Source organism: Aulostomus chinensis, chromosome 15 (genome assembly GCF_037954235.1).
Source record: "Aulostomus chinensis isolate RoL2024-O1b breed Wild chromosome 15, RoL_Achi_v1.0, whole genome shotgun sequence".
NCBI lineage: Eukaryota > Metazoa > Chordata > Actinopteri > Syngnathiformes > Aulostomidae > Aulostomus > Aulostomus chinensis.
In genome coordinates, this window is record NC_141334.1 from 26,485,355 (window position 1) to 26,509,568 (window position 24,214).

Sequence of the window (24,214 nt, forward strand, 5' to 3'; positions counted from 1 at the left end):
ATACCATTCCAGAGGTGGTCGGAGCTCCTGTGTGTGGTCAGCTCATAAAGCAATTGTCTGGCCCTGAAAGAGGATTACTTTAATCTAGTAATGGCCTACGTCGTGCAGCCCACAGCAGTGGGGTAAGAGGGTCACCAAGAATTGCTGAGTAGCCCATTGTAAGACACCCCCCCCCCCCGAGGCTGCACGCCCCGCACTGCCCTCAGCTGACCCTTCAAACTAGAGACGGCTACTGTAGATCGGCCATCTGGAACGCCAGGAACACTCTTTAACTCGACCTCAAAGAGAACAGAGAGGACAGAAGATTCTAGAGACAATGGGAGCCCCCCCCCAACCCTCAACAAAACCCATCAATTATTGACTGTTTTGGTGGGACAGTGGCAAGGAGTAGTCCAAGAATTCCACTCCAACAATAAGGTAATTCAAGAGGCGGTGTAGTGGCTCGTATGTCAGAGAGCTCCACGACCCCGCCGGGTGGAACAGTCAGCCGGTGACATCACGCTCATCAAGATGGACGACGCACAACTGATGCAGCAACACATGCACAAGTACTCGCGTATCATGGATCAAACCTCAACGTCACTCGTGTTGACAGAAACTGTCGTACATCAGAACTCTTTTCTGCATCTACCTGGCTAACCTGATCCTGGATCAGTTGCCTGCAGCGTCCACTGCAGTGAGCTAACCTTCAAAATAAAAGCAGTGGTAGGTTGTTATGACTGCCACATTAGAAAAAAAGTCACATGCATCACGTTATGAAATAAAATGCACTGTAGAAAGATAGGCACTATTTTTTATAATGAACTGAGGGTGACTATTCTGCTCGAATATTTGAACGTGAACATAAATAACCTCTGATGGTTCTAATGTGTTTTCTGTGACAGCAGCTCTGGCAGGATCTGAGCGAGCAGGGACGCCTGCTTCTGGAACAGGAGGCGAGATATCGGTAAAATAGAAACATTAAAAAAATTGCATTCTGTTTTACTGATTTTCTGAAGATTATATTTAAATCTGGTGAACATTTGATGGAAAACCAACACTAGTGTGATACTCATCACTGCTTTTACAAGTATTTGTGGTGTACTAAAGCCAGACAAGCCTGTGGGAGATTCTACACAAACATGAAAGACTGTGAGCGAAGGTACAGACTGTGTCAGCATTCTGTACGTGTGGTCAGCTCGCAGCTGACACACACGCACGCACGCACACACACACACGCTCACGCTCAAGTGGGGTTTCTCTGTGAGGTCAATGACTCTGTCCACTTTCCCTGCGCTGCCAGGGAGCCTGACAGGTGAGGGAGGTGAGTCGTCTCTCCCACGTCAGCGTCTTGTTGGACGGAGGCTACTCATGTCAGCTGACCCCTCCTGTCAGCTGTCACTGTCCACTAACTCAGGCCCAAAGGATGCAGCCGTTCCTGTCAAGTGTACACGAATGTGTTCACATGGCTGGAGCAGATGGTCGGCCTTGTGTCCCGCCTCGTGCCCAGCACACTTTTTACCCTGTTAGTGGGTGTTTGTTCATACCCGTGCACTGAGGGGGGCGGAGGCAGTGCTGTGACTGGGGGAGGGAAGAGCAACAGTTCCAATTTTCCACCCTGTCAACAAACTCCAAAAACAGATGGATCTTGGAGCAGAAATCCATTTAGCTCGACTTGAATGACTTAAGCCCTGTTGGCTGACCTTTGCTAAGTCTGAGGTGGGAGCGCGTCTTAAGGAGAAATGAATCTTGGACAAATACACACAACTAGAAATCAATAAGCGTTTTACACAGCTGTTTGCCTGACTATTTACCATTTGCAGTCAAGGCAAACATGCCTAAATGCCCCTGAAATACAATTGCAGTGCACTGAACATGTTCTCTAGAGCCGGGTACAGGAGAGCATGTCCTCTTGAGCTGGATGTCAAGGCAAGGCAATTTTATTTGTGGAGCCCGTTTTCACAAACAGTTTGTCTCAAAGGGCTTCACATGGAGATCAAGATACACTGCAATATAATATCCATCCATCTTCTCCCTCTTCTCCTGTTGAGGGTGGTGGGGGTGGAGCCTATCCCAGCAGCCTTCCCCCTGGACAGGTCACCAGTCCATGGCAGGGCCAACACATAGAGACAGACAACCATTGGCTCTCCCAGCCACGCCTACGGTCAATTTAGAGTCTGGATTAACCTGGTCCCTCTTGATGTCTTTGGACTGTGGAGGAAGCTGGAGTACCAGAGAGAACCCAGCAGGAACAGGGAGAACATGGAGACTCACCCAGAAAGACCCCGTGCTGCAGCCGGGGCTCCACCCACAACCTTCTTGCTGGGGGGCCACGGTGAAGACCACTGCACCACCATGGCGCCCGCAATATATCATACCATATATATTGTAATACTACAATTTGCTCAAAGGTTCAACCCAGAGTTAAATTGCACTTTGGTGGTCCAACAACAACATTCTGTCAATGTGAGTTCATCAGGATATATTCTCACACTTGGACTGTCGACACAGCATTGTGAACGTTTTTGTATTTCTGTCTCAGGTTTAGCACATCGCTCTGTTTGTTTTTGGCACTCAGCTGCCTTGAAGAAAATCACTACAGTTGAGCGCTCTGCAGATCAATGAGTCGTTTTTGACATAATGAGCTCATACATAACCAACCAGTTCAATAAACAGGTTGGTTTTCCAATAAATGCTCTCAATAGTTCACTGATTCCGTTGATCAAACGGCTCCATCGGGTGGCTCAAGGTAAACTCAGAGTGGTGCAGTTGCTACCAACTTTGGCTCACAGATGTTTCTCCTCCCTGGCTGTGATGCTCTCCCTTTAATCTGCTCTAATGACGCTCTGATTGCATTTGATTGATTCGTTTGAAGCACGTATTGATCGTGTTGGTCTCTTGTGTTCCCTGCCTGTCATGAGAGATGCCTGACACTCCCAAGATTCATCCTGCTGCTGTGTTATTGAGATGAATCAATGGATTAACTAGGACCTATCATCCTGCATGCTAGCATGCCTCACACCCGAGCATCGTCATCACTGCAGCGGCCGTAGTTGAGTTAGGGCGCGTTTCCACAGGCTCACTTCGGCTCGGGCCAGTCGGGGTTGGGTCAGTATGGCTTAGTACAGGTGCGTCTCCACCAGCGCTGGTACCACGTCAGCCAAGAGTTCCCAGGCGTAAATTGTGTGCGACACAACAACAGCAACAATGGAGGACATGGAGGCGGCGTGATGCCTGCTGCTCGGTCAGTGGTTTTTGCTTAAACTAAAAGTGAGGGAGGACAGACACACGAGGCTTCAAGTGGCGAAACAGAACCCCCAAGAAAAGAATAAGAGACTTGACCAGGCCATGACCAGGATTCCACCGAAGTAGACCACCTGACGGGTAAGTTACCCAATCAGAGCCCCGCTGTGTGTTTATGTCACATTCTAGTCCCCGCTCGGCTCGCTTGAAACCCCAGTGGAGAAGGGAGAGTCCGCATATGACACAGAAATCACAGAGTACCAGTTTTAGAACAGCAAGTACCTTTGGAAAATACTGGCATGGGCTTAAAGAGGTACGGGTTCTGGTAACAACCCTAATTAGCATCACAGTGCAGAAATCCCTCCTGGTTCCATTCAAAGGGGCTGTAGCTCTGACACTGCAGACGCTGGAACATGAAGACCAAATCCTTTATCCTGCATTAAATCTTTGCAATACATCATCCATCCATCCATCCTTCCATCCCTCCATCCACAATCCATCCATCCATGTTCTCCCTCAGGGGATCTTTGCGATACATGTTACATGTAAAGCATCTCCCTGCATGGAGCAGGTCTGTACTCTACACTGACTGCATTTACGAGCACGACTGATTCCACTATTAGCCTAGTTTTTGACTTTGCAAATGACAATATAGCAACTAAGCTCTTTAAATGGCTAAAATGATCCTTCCTCTAATAATCCTGCTCATGTGCTCCTGCAACCACACTTGTCAGTTAGATGCAAACGCACTACCACCCACTAACATCTGGCTCTTGTCTGCAGTGGGAACACAGCGTTCTCAGGCCACGTTCTGGTGCTTCCTGCCGCAGATTCACATCCCACAAGCAGTCGCAGCTCAACTATCAAAGACGAAGTCTTGTTGCGTCTGCCGATAACTTCTTTTACTTCATGCCACAAATTCATCCCTACTGCATTCGGACAGTGATGCTTTGACATCATTCAGAGTTTGAAAAACAGTAAAAACTACCACAGCAACACCATCACTGTCCACCTTTTGCGACGGCTACCAAAGATCAGAAGCCCAACATGTCACATGTTCACTTCTTTCTGGTGTGCTGATTGTGTTTGTGATGCTGATCGTGAGCTACTAAGAAATAAAACACAGAGGAAAACCCTCATCTGCTCGTCTACTCTGGATGACGGCAGGATCAATCAGCTTGATGAGTGAAGAACCAGCGTGTGCGTGGGTGTGTGCGGGGGTGAAGAGCTACGAAGAGCTGAAGTTAGCGGTGGTTTCCCTCCCGCTTGGTTTGAGTAGGACACTTCAGTTACCATTTAGTTTTAATGTGGGTTCATGAAACAAAAGACAGTGATATGAAGTGCTGTTCTACTGTTTTCTGATGTTCACTGCTGTGAATTAAATAGTTGATAAGATTTGGATTTGTTTCAGGAAGTTAGATGACTTCAAGCAAAACCTGTTAGCATCTACAGAGTAGCACTCAGCTAGAACATTTATGCATCTCAGGGTGTACAGGCAAGAGGCCCTGAGCTGCGATGCTGCAGTCTCCAGATGCCAGTTCTGAACACGCTGTGAACATGTTGAAGAAGCGCACCAATATCTGCATGTCCCACATGTCTTAATCTGAAACTACTGCAAGGCTGCATGAGCTTTATCGCTTCAGAGTAATAAAGGAATATTAGTGTGCTGTTCTACAACCTGCGTGAGGGGAACATACCAGATTCCTGCCTGTGTTATCTGATAAGGCTTCAAACTGGACTTCCTGGTTTAAACTTCCTTTTCTCAATCTGTCCCCTGAAGCAACACACACACACACACACACACACACACACACACACACACACGCACGCACGCACGCACGCACACACTCACACACACACACATACACACACACACACACACACACACACACACACACACACACACACACACACACACAAGACACACTCCATTCTGTTGTTCAGCCGGAGGGCTCCTGGCCTCATTGAGCTCAAAGTGGGGGTCATTTACATCCTGAAAGACCACGTCTAATGACTCTCAATTAATTACACATTCCTAATCATGGCACAAAGACAAGAAAGGAAAGCGTGAAATAGATTCAGACCTTCAAATACATCCACTGGAGACGCCCATTCACCCACAATAAGACAGGATCCGCTAGAACAGAAGAGTTTAATGACTGTACAGGTGAGACACACATACATAAATATGTGTGTGTGGTGTGTGTGTGTCTGTGTCTGTGTTTGTTGTGTGTGCACATACATAGAGAGAGACCCCAGGACGTCCTTCAGCACAGACCGAGCGCCTGCTGTGTCTGCCTGTGCTGCTCCGGCAGATAATGAGGATCATTGGACACAACAGTTGGAGCAAGAGGCCTTGATTGTTCTCGGTGGCCCCCGTGGCCTTTGTGCTACACCATCGTTAGGGGGGGTGAAAGCTCTTCCTCACACCACCTGTTGTCAACCCCCCATCACTCCCATCCCAACCCTTCTGCTCTTGTCCCACTGACCCTTTACGACACATGCGCGCGCGCGCACACACACACATGCGCGCGCACACACACACATGCGTGCGCACACACACACACGCACACAGAGTTCACCTTTCGTGTGGTCTAATTAATTCATGGCTATCCTCAGGAGGAGGCTTTGGCTGGTGGGTCTGGCTCAATGACCGGCAGACGGCCGGATCACTTCGAGGGGGTTAAGCCAGAGGGTTGTGGCCTGACTTGGGCCATCTGACCCCCCCAACTTTAAGACCCAAATGTCCCCCTTGTCTCTTATCCAAGACTGCATGGACCTGCAATCCCATTTGTGAAGCCTGAAATCACCTCCCTCAGACACAGAGGAGTGCTTGTTTCAATCAGGCAACTGTCACCGCTGAGGGAGCTGGACAGGAGGCGATGACAACGCTGCTGAATACAAACACACACTACCCAAATCAGGGGCGGCGTGGCTCAGAGGTGGAATGGCCGTCTCGCAACCGTAGGGTCGCTGGTCCGATCCTCACTTCCCCCGGTGACCACGTCCAAGTGTCCTTGAGCAAGATACTGAACCCCTGATTGGTCCTGATGGCCCTGTGATGGACTGGTGACTCGACCAGGGTGAACCCGCCTCTTGCCCAGTGTCAGCTGGGATAGGCTCCACCCCCCCACGACCCTTAACAGATAAGCAGTATTGAAAGAGAGACTGATGGACCATCCAAATCCCAGACATATCAAGTGTGATGAGGCTCATATTCTGGTGTGTGTCACATCTCAACCAGAAGGGTTTGCTGAGAGCTGAGGGCCGTTAACTGATGAATGGATGTGAGGGGACAGAGTGCCTCAGACAGCTGGCAACACGGCCTGCTCCAGTGGGCGCACAGACACAGCCTGACTGCAGCGGCTGCCAGCTCCTTCTTCCCCACTCACACATTCACATCCAGCAGCGCCAGGTTCATATTAACCTAATAGTTTCGCCGCCAGTTTTGAAGCTAATTCACAGTTCATGTGAACAGCTAGCTTCTTTAACCAATCAGTCAGGAGCTTCCTATTATCCAGAAATGATTGAATAATTAACAGAAAAAAGGCAACATTTCAGAGTTCAGTGTCAGCTAGGAGTCAAGTCAGCAGTCTCAGTCGCCCCAACCTCATGTGAGACAGACTGAATCTTCTGCCTCAAAGACCCAACAGATCACGCCTGCGCGTCTAAAGCTCGTTCAGGACACAGTCACAGACTCAGCTGTAGGCCTGTTTTAGAAACAAAGCTATACCTCATCCAGAAAGTTCATTTTGCCTTTAAAAATGGAGTCCAGAGGTCAGAAAACACCAACCACATATTGTTAGCTTCATGCTAACTGGAGCATAATTAATGTGAGTGCTTGAAAGGTAAATCAGACAGTTTTGTCAGCTTCACCTGAACTTGATCATATCAGCATGTCTCTGCCTCCAGTTCAGATTTGTTAATTGTCCATCCATCGTCTTCCACTTATTCCTACATTAAGGGTCGCAGGGGGGGTGGAGCCTATCCCAGCAGCCTTCCCCCTGGACAGGTCACCAGTCCATGGCAGGGCCAACACATAGAGACAGACAACCATTGGCTCTCCCAGCCACGCCTACGGTCAATTTAGAGTCTGGATTAACCTGGTCCCTCTTGATGTCTTTGGACTGTGGAGGAAGCTGGAGTACCAGAGAGAACCCAGCAGGAACAGGGAGAACATGGAGACTCACCCAGAAAGACCCCGTGCTGCAGCCGGGGCTCCACCCACAACCTTCTTGATGGGGGGCAACAGTGAGGACCACTGCTCCACCCACAACCCTCTTGCTGGGGGGCCACAGGGAGGACCACTGCTCCACCATGCAGCCTTGTTAAATGTCATTGGCATCATATATGAACTACATGAAACCTGTTTGGTTCCAATAACGTTTCTGCCAATAAAAGTGTCAGAAACCTCAACCTTAAACCGACCAGAGTTCCATTCCCAGTGACCCTGTGTCAGGAACACCTAGCTACACCTGACTGTCCCCTAATCCTCACAGCCTGAGCCTGAAGTGTGGTTATGCCTGAAAGACAGCAAGGCAACAAGCTTCCGTGTCATAGAGAAAATATGGTGTGACTGTGGTACTGCAGTGATTTCTGGGACAAGCAGGTGTGAAGGCAGACTGATCCCAGGTCAGTAGCTACTCTCCCTCTTGTCTCTATGCAGATGTGACGCTCCACCGAATATGACCGCCCCCATCACCAGCCATATGGCTGCAGACCACCGGGGTTAATAACAGTGACAGAGGGCAGCGCCAGGAGAGCAGAGCCAGAAGAGGGGGGGGACAAGTGGAACGGGGGGGGGGGGGGGTCACTTCATTTCTTTTACCATTGATGCAACACAAACAACATTTCAGGGTTCCAAACCCATAAATGAATCCTGAACACAGTATGACAGCTTTACATCACGCGCACAAATGTGTCTCCTGTTAACTGAATATACAGGCGGGAGTGTGTGTGTGTGTGTGTGTGTGTGTGTGTGTGTGTGTGTGTGTGTGTGTGTGTGTGTGTGTGTGAGAATAAGGAGGATCCAACGGGTGACAGTGATTGTCAGCTGCTCCTTCCACACGAGTGTCTGAGATTACCGGTGAGAAAGTTGGCCCCACACACACACACACACACACACACACACACACACACACACACACACACACACACACACACACACACACAGGAAGACAGTAGTTTCTTCACATCTTCACCTGTTCACTCCTAAATACCACAAGACAGCTGCCATCTTGACGTGAAGGCTTGACCTCCAAACAACCTTAAGAAAGTACGAAAGGCGCGGGGGGGGGGGTCCCCTCACCCCAGGAGGTTTTATTTAAAATTACTCCACCCCCCACCACCTCTGAGAAAGCCAGAAAGCCTCTGTTCCCCACCCCTAATTAATAGTCATGAGCCATAAAGCAGGCGGAAGAGACGTCGCAGGCATAATAAAAACATCAGAGGTTTAAAACACCCAAAGACAAACAGCACCAGGAGCTTGAGCTCAACATTCTGAATGCCCCCCCCCCCCATTGTGCCTGGCTGACTCTTGTGTGTCTGGCATGAATGGACTTCTGCTTTGTCTTTAGAACTTTGTAAGCTGCATTTTCAGCTTCAGCGAATCTCTCCTAGCGTGTGAAATCGGAGGGATTAGGTGTGACGCTCAACTTTGGGTCGGAACTATTCGCTGGGTGGTGTGATATCTGAGCTTAATGCATCTGAAGCCTCATAGCTGGACGACAGCAACGACTGTATATGGATTAACGAAGGAGCTGTACATCGGCCAGTGCTTCTCTCTTCAAAATTTGACAGACTGTCGTTTGCTCCCTGCAGTCATTTCCACCTGTTTGCCATTAATATTTGGTACCTCACACAGTCATCAGCTCGTTGTTCCTTTCATCTGTCATCGTATATTTGAGCTTTAGCTTCAGCCACTGATGCTTGAAAAGCCTCAGCTCAGGTATCGAACATGTCGTTAATAATCAGTGGGAGCAGTTCGGGGCTAACGAGGCAGAACCGTTCCTCGTCCGCAAAGGAGGGTCTAACAGTCGACGTGTGAATGAACGTCTGAGCAAAACTCAACTGCTGTGACTTCGTATTTGCACAGAATCGTTAAGGGAGGGAGGTTTTCTGAGAGACGTGCATGAATTTTGGCTGCAGCTTTTCACCCCTTGTAACCAGGCCAGGAGAAAACATGGATACTGCAAATATACTGTGATACATCCACTTGGAATACATCTTTGATACACTGCTGCCAATACTATTAAAGCATCTGAATTTAGAAATGGGTGCCATGTTGACTCTGTTTATCATAAGTAATTGTAGACGTTGCTGTAGGTTGTTATCATGAACTGTACAGTAAAATATCAATTATTGCAGTGACATAACACAGTGGTTCCCCCCTATCATCTCACACCAGAACCAGCTATGAATTTTAAAAACTCTCTTCGTTACAGGCTGGTATGTGATCACCACACAGGTTTTGGTCGAGGTGTTTGGGCGGCACCCGGGGAAGTGTGCAGGAGGCAAGACAAGACACAGAGCACAAGCTCATAATTTGGTCATAAATTGTGATGATCCCTCACTGATGGAGGTCTGGGATTGTCTCTGTCTTCCCCTCAGACATTCCACGGCATTTGTTGTCTGACTGAAACGTCACCAACACTCGATCGGCGTGAGCTCCCCAGAACTGGCTCGAGTGTTCAGGAGGGGTGGCAGGGTCGAGTCTCTCTCATGTTCAGTCGCCTCCACATCCAGGTGATGAGCTCATTGTTGCAGTGCAGGTGTGAAGTCAGCTGATGAAAGCTGACCAGCCGCTACTGCTACTGCTGCTAGTTTCCCATCTTCATATTGATCAAACTGGATGATGCAGTGTCTGGTGTTGCGATTGCTTGACCTCTGAGAGCTCCGTTCTCAGTGGTCGCTTCTGGAGGAAATGTCTCTATCTGCAAAAATAACTCCACCTCAACAAGATCTGCGCTCTCTCATCCCTCTGGCTCCTCCACAGAAAGCATTCACAGTCAAATTTCAGGACTGCGGCGTTCTACCAGTCCGCCTCTCAGCCTGCAGCAGATGGACTACGAGGGGTTAACCCACCAGAACCTTCCACCATTCCCACTGAGTTGGCTCCTGCCCCGGCACCAAATATACACACCAATATGCAATCCAGTTTGCACCCAGCATTTCCAAGTCACAGGCTGGGGAGCAAAGTGACACCAGGCCACAAAGTGCCATCTTGTGTCTTCTCTGGGGCCATGCTGAGGCCACTGGCAGCTCCGGGGCGGCTTGTGTGCCTGTGGCCTTATCTCTGGCCCTGTTGGTACCATGAAAAAGGGGGGCTGGCAGGAGCTGGTTCCAGCTCATCATTGGCACAGGCCACTGTTGGCTCTGTATAACCCCTCGCTCTCTGGAGGCAAAACTTCATGAGTGCGGTTGTGGGTTTGTGTGAGTGTGCAGGCACACACATGACAAGATACAAGGAAGACATGCACCCGTGGTTTCTCCTCGACCACCACAGATTGGCCCCCATCTGTAAGAACAACTGCTTGTGGTGTGTGTGTGCAGACAGCTGGGAGAACGTCACCTCCCACAGGCATCAGGAAAGAAAGGAACAGGAGCTGGGCGAACACACACACACACACACACACACACACACACACAGATGCTGTGCGACACCATTATCAAAGACAAGTGTGTTCAAACACACAGCAAACTATTTGGACTGCAAACATGGTGGCTCACAACCTCACAGGTTGAGTGTTGGAGATTCCATCACAGAAAGCTGTCAGCAGCAGCAGGAGCAGGAGACTCCATTAATAACGTGTCTCTTACTCTGGGAAGACTCCATCCAAAAGAGAAGCAAGAGGAACTGAGATAAAGTCTCAGACTGTGCAAACAACTGTTGAGAGAACCATCCGGGATTATCCACTGGGAGCATCTGTCGCCGCTGCAGCACCGAAAATGATTCCAAGCATCACTGCAAGCTTGGTTTCCATTTCCAGCTTCAGTCACAAACACCCTGCAGCATCCGAACTTAGCTGCAGGCAGGTGAGAGCCGATTCTGAGAAAGGCTTCACGGTAACATGATGGACACACGGCTCCATTTCCAGCTGTTTAGGGGGAGATGAGAGTGACTCATCGTGCTGGGTTCAGGGCCTGAGGAGAACTACCAGCGCCAGCCAATAAGGTGTTCGCCAGGAGTCTCCAGTTTCACTGATTTTACTGGGAATTTGGTCTGTTTTGCCGTGTTCATCTGGTTTGTGTTAGTGTGACGAGGAATTCTTGAGATGGAGGTTTTGAGGGGGGGTTGGGGGGAGGGGCTATGAGAAGAGGCTGGAGTGAAGGGAATCGACAAAATGGTCAAGTATTGTCTGGTGTGTTTGCTGGCATTGAACTTGTGTTAAAACAGTAAACTAATTTATCGTGTGAGAAAATTAACTATTATCGCAGCAGCAGCAGTAGTAGAAGTAGAAGTAGTAGTAGCATTAGCAGTATTAGGAGTAGTAGTAATAGTAGCAGTGGTATTAGCAATAGTATTAGCAGTAGTTAGAGTCAGAACAACTCTCCTGAAAAACATGACATGGGTACCAATACCAGTAACAGAAATACCTCAGATACTGACTAGCAATGTATGGCACATAAACCCATGAAGTCGCCCCCCGCCTCAGACTCTCCTTCAGTTAGACCCTAGATTCACATCAACCTCCGTGATTTCTGCTAAATACCTGCGCTGCTGTCACAACAAAGTCACAGTCTAGAAACTGCAGCAGCCGGATCGACCAGAAAGGATTTAATTGGCCCTGTTCAGGTCTCATGTGGGGCCACGTGTCACCTGCAGCCCTCTTAAGGAGAAAAATAACAATTAAGACACTGATGTGACAGGAGTTTGTTGTTTTCTAAAGAACTAACACCTGCTGCGGAGACAACTAGCCCCCACTCCCCACCACCACCCCACCATCCCCTCCTGTCCAGTGGAAACAAGCATTATATTTTTGCTGGCACTAGCTGTCATGCGTCTATGGTCGTGGAGGCCTGGTGACAGCCTGACAGAGGCCAGCCTCTCTGGTGTACGAGACGGTAGGACGCAATGTCAGAGGGCTGGAGAACAGTACAAGGAGTGGAGGGGGGGGGGGGGGTCCTTGGGGTGCAAGCTGCCAGGGGACGTGACACCAAGGTCAGGGGTGGCGTCTTGAGTTAACTCAAGCGAGTGATGGGGATGATAAGAGACCAGAGAGTCCTGCGATGCTGCCTCCAGTATCTTGAGCACAGCTATTGTTATGATCAGCGAAATCTATCTGAGCTCTCATCCGATGTCAGACACACACACACACACACACACACACACACACACACACACACACACACACACACACCTCCAACCTGAAGAGTCAAAAGTCAGAGCCTTACTTGCAACCTCCAGCGATGCATTGCGACTGACAGCCTCGCCCAGGTAGTTGCGTGCCACGCACACATACACACCCTCGTCAGGTTTACTTCGCCTCCCATGTACGATTCGCAGGAAGAAGAGGGAGCCACTGGGTAGAAGCATCCGGTGGGAGCGCGGGTCCTCGCGGTCCGTCTCAACACGCTCGCCATCTTTGTACCATTCCACCATTGGGGTGGGCCGTCCCTCAGCCTTACAGTTGAGGGTGGCGGGCTCACCCTTGGACACGATCAGATCAGACGGATGTTCTACGATTCGAGGAGGGGCATCCTCTAACCTGGGTCGAGATCCTGGGGGAAGATACAAACGCAGGGAAGGCAAAGGTGAGCATCGAACACATTCATACAGTGTTTGCTCAAAGAGGCGATTCATGGTTACACACCACATGCTTGGTTTCTTTGTGTAGCCTTCTCATGTATTTTTTCTGTAGAACAAAACACTAAATATCTGAAGCTCGTGTCATTTCAGGCATTTAACAACCCCAAACACCAACTCTAAGACCAGGGAGTCACCCATTCAACCATGCTCACTTCCTTCCTGTGTCCTGTGTTTCCACAGATCCACCGGAGCCCCAACCGCCGCCTGCATCGCCCCCCCCCCCCCCCTTATTCCCTACTGTTACACCGGCCTGCGCTCCCCTTCCATGAACAAGTCTGCCATCCAGTCCCCCATCAAGCTGGCTTGCTCTCCCTGCCTCCCCTACCAGAAGCTTCCTTCTTCAGCTGTTATTAACATTTCCGTGTTTCCCACATTTTGTATTGTAATCTGTTTTCTTGTCTGTAACAACATCTACTGCACGTCTGTCCGTCCTGGGTGAGGGATCCCTCCTCTGTTGCTCACCCTGAGGTTTCTCAGATTTTTCCCTGTTAAAAGGGTTTTCTATGGAGTTTTTCCTCAGTCCATGTGAGGGTCTAAGGGCAGAGGATGTTGTTATGATGCCATGAAGCCCTTTGAGACAAACTGTTTGTGAAAACGGGCTATACAAATAAAATTGCCTTGCCTTGCCTTGCCTTCCAGGTTTTAGGAGCCGTTCCTGCTCCTCTATCCCCTCTCACGTGGGAGGAAACGTGGAAGAATCATGCTAATGACAACCTAAATATTCACAGATCAAATCCGTACTTTGTGCATTGATTGTTAAAACATTCAAAAAGGTGCCGTGTTTGAGGGAGCAGTTTTGTAGCACTCTGCAAGGTGCAAGTCTCTGTAAATCACTTATGAATATAAATGCAGCGCCGTGGCCCTCAGACAGGCCTGCAGGGACGGCGGCGGCGTGTCATCCCCACAGGTTCCCTGACAAGCTGGGAAATAGCTTGTTCCCTCCTCCATCTGAGTAACAGCATGTCGGTAGTTACGTATCAGCAGCAATAACAAACTCCAGCACCATCAGGCAAGAGCACCCCCCCCCCAGAGGGAGTGAAGGAACGATGACAGGAGGGGCAACTTGCCCCTCTTTGTCAGGAGAACTCTGTTTTGTTGTTTTGTCTCTCAGCCACACAATCGGTTGCTTTCAAACTAAAAATTAATGAAACATTTTCAGAGTCTCAGATGTTTCAGCCACGTGGCGTCACTCACAGGAGGGCAACATGAACGGCTTTGCTCTGCACTCCCTCTCTCTCCTCCTGCAACTTGCGTAATAGGCCTATCCACATTGGCGCTGCAACTGTATGGATTTTTTTCTTTAGCTTAGATTAATCTGCTGAGTATTTTCTTATGACTCATAGACTACTAGACTACAAAATGTTGCTGTGAGCCAAAAAGTACCTTCTGTTTATCACTGCAGAGGTCCCAACAACAAAGACGCTTCTTCCAGCCATATTCCACAAAAAAGCAGCCAATTTTTATAATTGAAAGTCTAAAATCAGCAAATGTTTGACATGTTTTGCAAAAATCAAATTAACTCTCAAAACGGTTGCCAATTAATTTAATTTTGGTTGAGGAATTGTTGCAGCTACTTCAGAGAAAACGATGCATTCTATCGTCACTCACAGCATGCAGCTGCTGCATGCGTGGGGCTCTCCCTGTCGCAGTCAAGGGTCAAGGGTCAGCAGGTCTGATAGGTAAGCCAGGTCTCAGTCCCCAGGAGTGACAGAGCTGGAGAGTTGTGATGGTGATGCAGATCGCCGTCTGATGGGGCTGCTGCAATTAGACGCGCAAAGATGGAGAAATAGGAAGCTGTGAGAAGCAGGAAATGGCGGCGAGGCTTTGAAGTCGTTCTTGTTAGAATCTAACAGCAGCAGCAGCAGATTCGGTCTCATCTGCTTTCAAACACTGACAGCACCAGAATGTGATCACCAAGCTGTTTATGCTCTTTTTCACTTCCTTAACGGCAAAAACCCATTTGTCATTTTTTCCGACATGAACCGGTACCGTGTCCCGAGGTCACCGGCTGCACAGGTGCGATAACATTTGGTGAAACCACTGAACTGGTTTTGAAGCAGTTCAATCCGACAAGAACTTGACCAAAGTTAGAGTGTGATCATACCAACTCAAATACATCCTACTCAACGATCTTATCTGAACCAAGTCAATTTATGTTTTCAGGCATTTGTGAGGCAAATTTGTATGATTTTTCCACATTTTCTGGCTTTTCTGAGTTGTTGAAAAGGTTTCCAGGCCTTTTCCAGGTATTCCATGACCATCTGAACTCTGAGATGTCAACATTTGCTGACTAGCTGATGACAGTGACCCTGCAAACCAGTGTGTTATCACACCACCATCATTACCATCTGCATCAAACGTGTCTGTTTTGAGGTTTTTACTCTCTTGCAAGGGAAACAGAGACTTTGTTAAGACCCCACCACAACATACCCCCCACCAGCACCACCAAGCCCTGAGGTCTCTGAGCTGAGTAGCCTTTCGTTAGCTTACATATCATGGCTGGATAGAGTATGGTTGGTAAGGGTGGGGGTGGGGTTTGTGGGGTGGGGTCCATGGCGAGGGAGAGCAGCAGGACAGAGCCTTTTAAGAACTGGCTCATAAATTTTACAGTCCAGGCTGGTTGGAATAAGCCAAGTGGAAATGTAAAACGGAGGCTTTGGGTGGGGTGGGGGGTGAGAGACTGAGACAGTGAGCTAAGTAGCAGCAGGACGACGGAGGGTCAGACGCTGAGCATCAGCTCTGGAAGACGATGTGCTGCTTATCATCCCGGACATCTGAACATGAGACGGTCCCTTATGGCTCTGAACCACTTCAAATGAGGTCTAATGAGACCTTCTGAGTCTACACCAGGACCCCATCACAGCACAACCTGAGGTTATTTGAATTCCTGGTATTCCCCCACCACCTCCCGTGAAGGGAGGCTGATGGATGTAGAGACCAAGCTGAAGCTCACGTCAGGCTTATTGGACGGCCGGAGACGAGTGGCTGTCTGATGGTGGTGTGTAACAGGCAGTGCTGGCCCTCTAGGGGCCTGTTAGCTCCGGCCCTGTTAGCTACAGCAGGAACGCAGCACCTCTGAGAGCTCCATGGTGGTTAATGAAACCACAGGGATGCTGTCAAGGCCCGCCTGTTAGAGACCTGCCTGTTAGAGACCTGTTAGAGACCTGCCTGTTAGAGACCTGCCTGTTAGCGACCTGTTAGAGACCTGCCTGTTAGCGACCTGTTAGAGACCTGCCTGTCAGCGACCTGTTAGAGACCTGTCAGCGACCTGTTAGAGACCTGTTAGCGACCTGTTGGAGACCTGCCTGTCAGCGACCTGTTAGAGACCTGTCAGCGACCTGTTAGAGACCTGTAAGGGACCTGAGACCTGCCTGTCAGTGACCTGTTAGAGACCTGTTAAAGACCTGTTAGAGACCTGTTAGAGACCTGCCTGTCAGCAACCTGTTAGAGACCTGTTAGAGACCTGTCAGCGACCTGTTAGAGACCTGTTAGAGACCTGCCGCCTTGTTTTAGCGTAGTCTTACTTACCAAAAGCCACAGAAAACACATCAGTTAAAGTAATAAAACTCAGTGTACCCTCCCATCAGGGCAAACAAAAGCATCCCCCCCCCACACACACACACTCACACACACACACATACACACACACACACTCAAACACACACTCACTCACACACTCACACACACACTCACACACACATACAGACACACACACTCACACACACACACACACACACACACACACACACACACACACAGGAGGACTTCGTACCTTCACTTCATTTCAAATTTTTATCAGAACCCATCAGTAACTCAAATATCAGCTGCTAACGGTTTAGTCCAACACGCACTCCTCTGCTGCTAACGGTTTAGTCCAACACGCACTCCTCTGCTGCTAACGGTTTAGTCCAACACGCACTCCTCTGCTGCTAACGGTTTCGTCCAACACGCACTCCTCTGCTGCTAACGGTTTCATCCAAAACGCACTCCTCTGCTGCTAACGGTTTAGTCCAACACACACTCCTCTGCTGCTAACGGTTTAGTCCAACACGCACTCCTCTGCTGCTAACGGTTTCGTCCAACACGCACTCCTCTGCTGCTAACGGTTTCGTCCAACACGCACTCCTCTGCTGCTAACGGTTTCGTCCAACACGCACTCCTCTGCTGCTAACGGTTTCGTCCAACACGCACTCCTCTGCTGCTAACGGTTTAGTCCAACACGCACTCCTCTGCTGCTAATGGTTTCATCCAACACGCACTCCTCTGCTGCTAATGGTTTCGTCCAACACGCACTCCTCTGCTGCTAATGGTTTCGTCCATCTGCCTCCAGTCGGCTGCCATCAGTTCATCAACGTTCCTGCCGACCAGATGATCCTCTGGGTTTTCTCACTGTCATTTTCAAATCGGTGAATCCAGCAGGAAAACATTTACTAAACGAGTGAGTGAAGCCAGTCCAGAGGGACAGACTGGCGTCTGTCTGCATCCAGAAAGATTCAGACATCAGGACCAATGTGCAGAGAGAATTATTGTCTGTCAACTTCAAAGTGGTTTTCACAGGGTGGAAACGTGGAGAGAAGAAGAGGCGCATCAACATGCCAGCACCTGAGGGACGGCAACTGGCGCAGACACACACATCGTGACACTTTCATGCCAATAAAGCCCTTTGAATTGAAAGTGAATAGAATACAGCCTGAGCACAAGAGAGAGAGAGAGAGAGAGAGAGAGCGAGAGAGAGTGAGAGAGAGAGAGCGAAGTGGTACGTAAGGAAAAAACTGCATCAAAACAAGAGAAGAGAAACAGAACAGAGGAGCCACAGGGAGCAGCAACTCCTGCAGCAGAGTCCTTCTGGAGCTCTGCAACACAACTTTCCTCCTCTACGATGAGAGCAAGTGGGTCGTCGTGTCCTGCTGATATGAAGCAAGAACTGAGGACCACTGCCAAAGATCTACAGTGGACCCCCCACCCCCAGCTGAACTCTGCCAACTCAGCAGCCTTATTTCACCACTAACACAAGTGGGCTTTCATCCCTAAGCAGATTTACTTGCTCTGAAAAGCCAACAACATCAGATCAACACCCAGTAAGTCAAGCGGATCAGGCCATGAAGACTGGAGGGCTGGGACTTAGAATCGGATCCAGAACCACATACATATTGACTGTTGCCATCAACTTGAAGTCCCCCGTTAACAGAGAAAGGTTAAACTAAACGAAGAATTTTTTGAGGCGGCCTGGTGGACCAGTGGTCCTCCCTGTGGCCCCCCATCAAGAAGGTTGTGGGTGGAGCAGTGGTCCTCCCTGTGGCCCCCCATCAAGAAGGTTGTGGGTGGAGCCCCGGCTGCAGCACGGGGTCTTTCTGGGTGAGTCTCCATGTTCTCCCTGTTCCTGCTGGGTTCTCTCTGGTACTCCAGCTTCCTCCACAGTCCAAAGACATCAAGAGGGACCAGGTTAATCCAGACTCTAAATTGACCGTAGGCGTGGCTGGGAGAGCCAATGGTTGTCTGTCTCTATGTGTTGGCCCTGCCATGGACTGGTGACCTGTCCAGGGGGAAGGCTGCTGGGAAAGGCTCCACCCCCACCACCCTCAACAGGAGGAGAGGGAGAAGATGGAGGGAGGGATGGATGGATGGAGGGAGGGATGATGGAGAATTTTTCGCACATTGAAACAAGATGCCAAAGCCTGACTGTGATCAAAATCAGCCTCCTCTGATGTCAGAAAGGTTTACTCTGATGATCTCCAGTCACGGGTCAAATGAGGGGAATTGGCATCAGTACCCGCTGGTATCGGCCTTGGTACCCGCCACCTGGATGAGCCGGCAGCAGAGACTTCTGGTCAGTCAGGTGAGCTCATCACCTGTTTACTTCATTTACTCATTTTTGAAAAGGCTCAAACCTCCTCAAGTCAGCATCATGCTGACTTCCTCTCATGTGATTCTTGTCAAAGGGCATCATGACAGGTCGACTGCCTCTCAGGCTTCTGCTGCACAGACGGACAGAAAACACACAAATGTTGTGAGATGAAGACGGAAGAAGAAGCTCCGGCAGTTACTGTTCATCGTCTGAGCTGACAGGCTTCTGCACCCTCCACAGCTCAGACGCGCCTTTCCAAACTCAAGATGGTTTCACGTTCTGACGACGGTCCGAGTCGCAGACTAAATCCCTGAAAGGAGCCGTTTCTGCTGGTATTGGTACGAGGCCAGGTCCTGGGGTCAACACAAATCCTCACACCTCATTAGCGGCTGACTGCTGAAATCTGAGCGGTCCTGAGCCAACCCCACCAGCTCATCGCCGCTCTGTGTCATCACATGTAGGATCAAAATATTGAGTTCAGCAGGAGCCTGCGGGGAAAAGGACATAAAACATGGATGGCACTGCAGCTACATGGAGGCTCCTCCCCATCCAGGGTGAGCGGTGCTTTTCATTTCCACACCACAGACTTTAAAGTCAATCAGAATCCTGCATTTTATCAAAAGTCCGCCCTTCTTATCATTCTGTGGAGAGCTGTGCTGAAAAAGATTGAGCCTTGCTCTGGCTTAGCTCCTCAAATTAAGGCTAAGCTGAGCTCACCCTGAACACTGCACCCAAGATAACCGCCTGCCCCGCCCACAAACTTTGATGATTTTTAACCAGCTGTGCAACATTGTGACTGGTAAATGTTTTTACTGCACTTGTTCAACTTGGAACTATATAAATAGAACTTGTGTGCCGTGCTGGCACACGCTCGTGCGCACACACACTCATGCGCGCGCGCACACACACACACACGCACACACACACACCATGTAACACCAGTCTCAGTACATCTGTGCCTTCCTACAGCGGACAGCCTGCTTCAGTCAAAACATGCAAATGTTGTCATGGGGACTCCCGTCTCTCCTAGTAAACATCAATCAGAAAAACGGTGACAACGTAGGCAGTAAAAAGTCCAGTGTCAATGCAGCGGGGAAGAAGACCATGATTTAAAATAGAATTAGAAATAGAAATAAATAGAATAAACTTTCTCATCCCTCACTCGTCTGCAGCTCTGAAGCAGGCTGGCTTCCCTCTACCAGGGTTTGGTGTTTTACAACTGACAACCCCCCCCCCCCCCCCGTCCTCTTCCTCCTCCTCCTCTGTGACTTCATCTCCACCGAAGCCACAGGAATTGATTTGCAAATGTGCATTCAAAGTTAAATTGGCAGCAGTGAGCCGGAGTGCTTTCTCTGCAGCCCCCTGCTCTTCAACGCTGCAGGGACAACAAAATGAGGCACATGCATGAGAATACAAAGCACCAGCCATAAAGAGGGGACCTCCGGGGGGGGGGTCAACTTAGAAAAAGGAAATTGGGTGTTTTTATGATGTTTCTCTCAGGGACATGGAGAGCTTTGGGTGGAGCCGCTTCTTTTCGCTCTCGTCTTTAAGATGCGGGGTTCATGGAAATTGGGAGAAAAAAACAACCCCCCTCCCAAAATGGCCTTGCCACTGACAACTCAGTTTAGCCCTCCCTGTGAGAGTGGCCTCTTCCACTGGTGAAGCAGCCGAAATGAGTGCTGGCTGGATGTTTGGGCACGCTGACAAGGCAGCGGCAGAGCAGCGCGGTGACAGCTGAGCCTCCCACACTAGATATCGGGCAGTGTTGAAACAGCACTGAGGGGCTGGGACTTGATTGAGCTCTGATTTGGTTTCCAAGAGCAGGAACACCTCTGGGAAGAGAATTCAACCCATTCTCTTTGATTTTGAAATGTGAAGTTTCTGTGTCAAATGCTGCCTTCTGCGAGCCATCATGTATCAAGTCTGATCATGCAGAGGACGGTTCCACAAAGCTGCTCTCTGCTTAAACCTTCTCCACCCTTTGCAAACCAGCAGCCTAAGGCCTGAAACACAACCTTGCAGCGTCCTCAAATCGCTGTCAGTTTGAGTTCCAGTGTCCAGCAGTAACAAGCGTAGATTTTCTCCAAAGACTCCACCAAAGAGGGTTTGGATCAGAGCTGCAGCCACTGCAGACTCCTGGTCTGTAGAAGCACGGAGGTAAGACACACGACAGCCACCGGGGCCGCCGCTCTCTCCACGGAGAAGCTGCTGCTTCAGGTCCTGATCCCAGACAGTCCAGCTGACTCAGTGGAGTCAAAGGTGTGAACGCAGGTGATTCAGAAGTCCCTCTTCGTATCAATGAAAGAGGCGCAAGTGCTGATCCAGGGGTCGACAGTGCTCTGAACAGGGTCAAACTCCTCAGCAAGGTTTCAGTCGAGCTCCACTCTTGATTTGATTTGTTGCAGTGAAACATTGTGTCTGTCTCAGTGTGGAGCCACGACCATGAAGGAGAGAGCAGATAAATACAGCAGTTACTGAATGTTGGGAGATTTCAAGGAATGTTTGTTCTGCGTTTGAATGAAGAAATAAAAGTGTGTGTTTGTGTATGTGAGAGAGAGAGAGAGAGAAACAGACAGACAGACAGACAGACATATTCCAACCCAGCTGCCTATCAAATCCTCTAAATGCTATAAATGCTGGGTTTTTGCAGTGGCATCTAAAGACAGAAAAAGTGGAGGAGGGCTCCTAATTGGCTCGTCACGCAACTCACATTTCCTTAATAAGCACATTTGCCTTCAGGAAAACATGAGCGAGTGTCAATCATCAAATGGAGCTGCTGCCGCTGCTGCTGGAGGGAGCAAATAGCCACAGACACACTCGCTGCTTCCCTGGATCAACACTCCAAATAACAGACATCTGTCACTTCTCAGAAAGAGCTGTCCCTGTCACTTCTCCAGTCAGCCACCGAAACATACAGTGTCTGTCACCCCCCCCCCCGCTCTCCTCATTGATGCTCCTTGGTGCCCGAAAGCGATCCGCTATCAGCTGCATCTTTCCCACTCCCATCATTCAAGTGCCACGTCTCCGCCGCAGCGACATGTGTACTTCCCTCCGACATGGAGCCATGAACACTGATGAATGGAAGGACCGACCGGAATAAAATAACTGAATGGAGCCGATGTGGAAGTGGTAACACTGCTAACAGGCTAGCGCTAGCTTAAACATGCCCCGCCGCATCCAAATTCAACTCCACAATCAAGTCACAGTGCCATGGTGAGCAGTCAACAGTCAGGAAGACGTCCAAGAGCCCCTCAGTGGGTATCAGCCTCCCAACAGCCAGGGCCCCTGAGAGCCGTCCCCACGTGTGACACACACACTGGAATCACGTGGACATACCCAGGCACGAACATGAGAGGAATATTCACTTTCTCTGGTAGCTTTTTGAAATCTGAACGTGAACCAGCTCAGTCCTGATCCTGAGACCCTCTTTCTGTTCCAATTGAACCTCCCAGCTCTTCACCTGCAGCCACCTGCTCTCAACTACGTTTCAGCTGAGAATGGAAACCTTTCATTTCTGTGTTCAACTTCCCCGACTCAGTAAAATGATGTTCAACATATTTATGCTGCATGGAAATCCTTTTATTCATTAGATGAGACAGAAAATGTTGTATAACAGTTCCAGATAGGCAACAAATCCCCGATGCACCTTCCCAGCAGGGGGAGATATTCAATATCCATCCTGGTAGGTGAACTTGTAACGATCGCTCCACTGCCAGAGGCTGAACTCCTCCACTCCAAACAAACCTCCACATTTCAAACAGGAACACAAGTAACGTCAGGTTTAAACAACCTCAGTAAACAAGCCGACAAGAGCTGAGCAACGTACGACAGGAGCCTGCTCACGAGTCCTTCCCCTCCTGAGGTGGTGAACTTGTTTCCTGCCTAACAGTAGTTTGATTATTAATTACTGAAATAAGGACTTTTTCCCAGAGTAAAACTCCCATCTTGGTTCCAGTCTTAACAGACAAGGCAACGTGTGGATAAAAATACCCAGAACCCCACCAAGCTGAGGAGAGCTGGTGTCCCTTCAAGCTAAATCCTTCTCCCCTGTTGTCTTCACCAGCAGAGGCACGAACACACAAAATAATCTGCACGTGCACTACTCATGCTTTATTCTGAATCAGATTTAGCTCCGCCCCCACATCCATACGTCCAATCATCTCTCAGTCTCTGCGTTCGTACTCCATGAAACCCTGATTCAATATTATAGACCAGAGTAGGAACACACGTCACCTCACCACCTCCTCTGATCCAATTTCAAGCTTTAAATCATGTGTGCGAATGCATCTCATATATAGTAAGATGTGTGTGTGTGTGCGCGCGCACGTGTGCGTTTGTGTGTGTGTGTGTGCCAACTCCCATGAGAAATATTCTGGTCTAATAATACTAATAGTCTACACCACAGATGAACGTACTTACCCAGTACATTTATAGCAAATCTGTCTTAAAACACACACACACACACACACACACACACACACACACACACACACACATAAACATGGTTATGTTTATGTGTGTGTGAAGCAGGGAAGGAGGATGCCTCACAGGAGATGAGGTTGGCAGGATTTTGCGGTGGCGAAGGGGCCGTTCTACACGACGGCGTCTGGATTGATGTGCATCACTGTTCTTTTCAGTCACTTTAATCCTTCTCCATTGACAGAGCCCAGCAGTTACGGCATGGTAGTGAAAGCAACAGCGCACGTGCAAGTGTTGGTAGCGGTAGCACCGGGCTCTCCAGCAGCCCCTGGCTCACCTCACCTCACCCCTAGTCCAGTTTCAGGGAGCAGGGAGCAGATCTGCCTCCCTAAAACCCCTGGAAGAAATGCTAGAGCCGATCCCTCCGCCTGCAGCCTCAGGCGGGAATCTCAGGCTTTCTGTTGTCAGGCCCCTCAAGGCTTCCTACTCAAGACCTTATGGGTGGACGGCGACAGCTAACTTGTCCTGTCAGCTGAGTCTCTGCGCAGCGCCAGTCCCCAGCTTTAATCCCAATGGTGCACAAATAGCACCACATTGCATCAGGAGTCATTGTGTAAAGGAACAAGCGGGACTGTGACGTCATCTTGTTGATGAAGGACCAGCCAGAAAGACTGATTATTTATCTATTTCTACGCCTAAATTTAGCAGGCGGGCAGCTGCATGAAAAATGGAAAAACACAGCTGTGCTTCAAACGATGAAGACTGCTGATCCTGAGACAACAGGAGGGGACGTTTGTTGCCAGCCACTCCCTCTGGACTCATGTCCTTGTGGCTCGAAACGAGCAGCGGTTCCTACATGCAGGAATGATGCTCAGGAGACGTGGTGGATTCTTCCACAGGGAGCAGACCCAAGCGTCCTG

The 24,214-nt window shown here is 49.4% G+C and overlaps 1 protein-coding gene across 4 annotated transcripts in view; it reads right to left on the bottom strand.

Annotated features, from left to right (window-relative positions):
* robo3 (roundabout, axon guidance receptor, homolog 3 (Drosophila)) overlaps positions 1-24,214 on the bottom strand; it is an 87,477-nt gene that overhangs the window by 58,421 nt on the left and 4,842 nt on the right. For 2 of the 4 annotated variants that reach the window (XM_086225792.1, XM_086225791.1), the window contains exon 2: positions 12,616-12,942. In XM_086225792.1, coding sequence (XP_086081918.1) covers positions 12,616-12,942 — 327 coding nt within the window. Of the gene's footprint in view, positions 1-12,615; positions 12,943-15,983; positions 16,006-16,558; positions 16,640-24,214 lie in introns of those variants that run through there. The other 2 variants (XM_086225793.1, XM_086225794.1) reach the window with 2 other exon arrangements.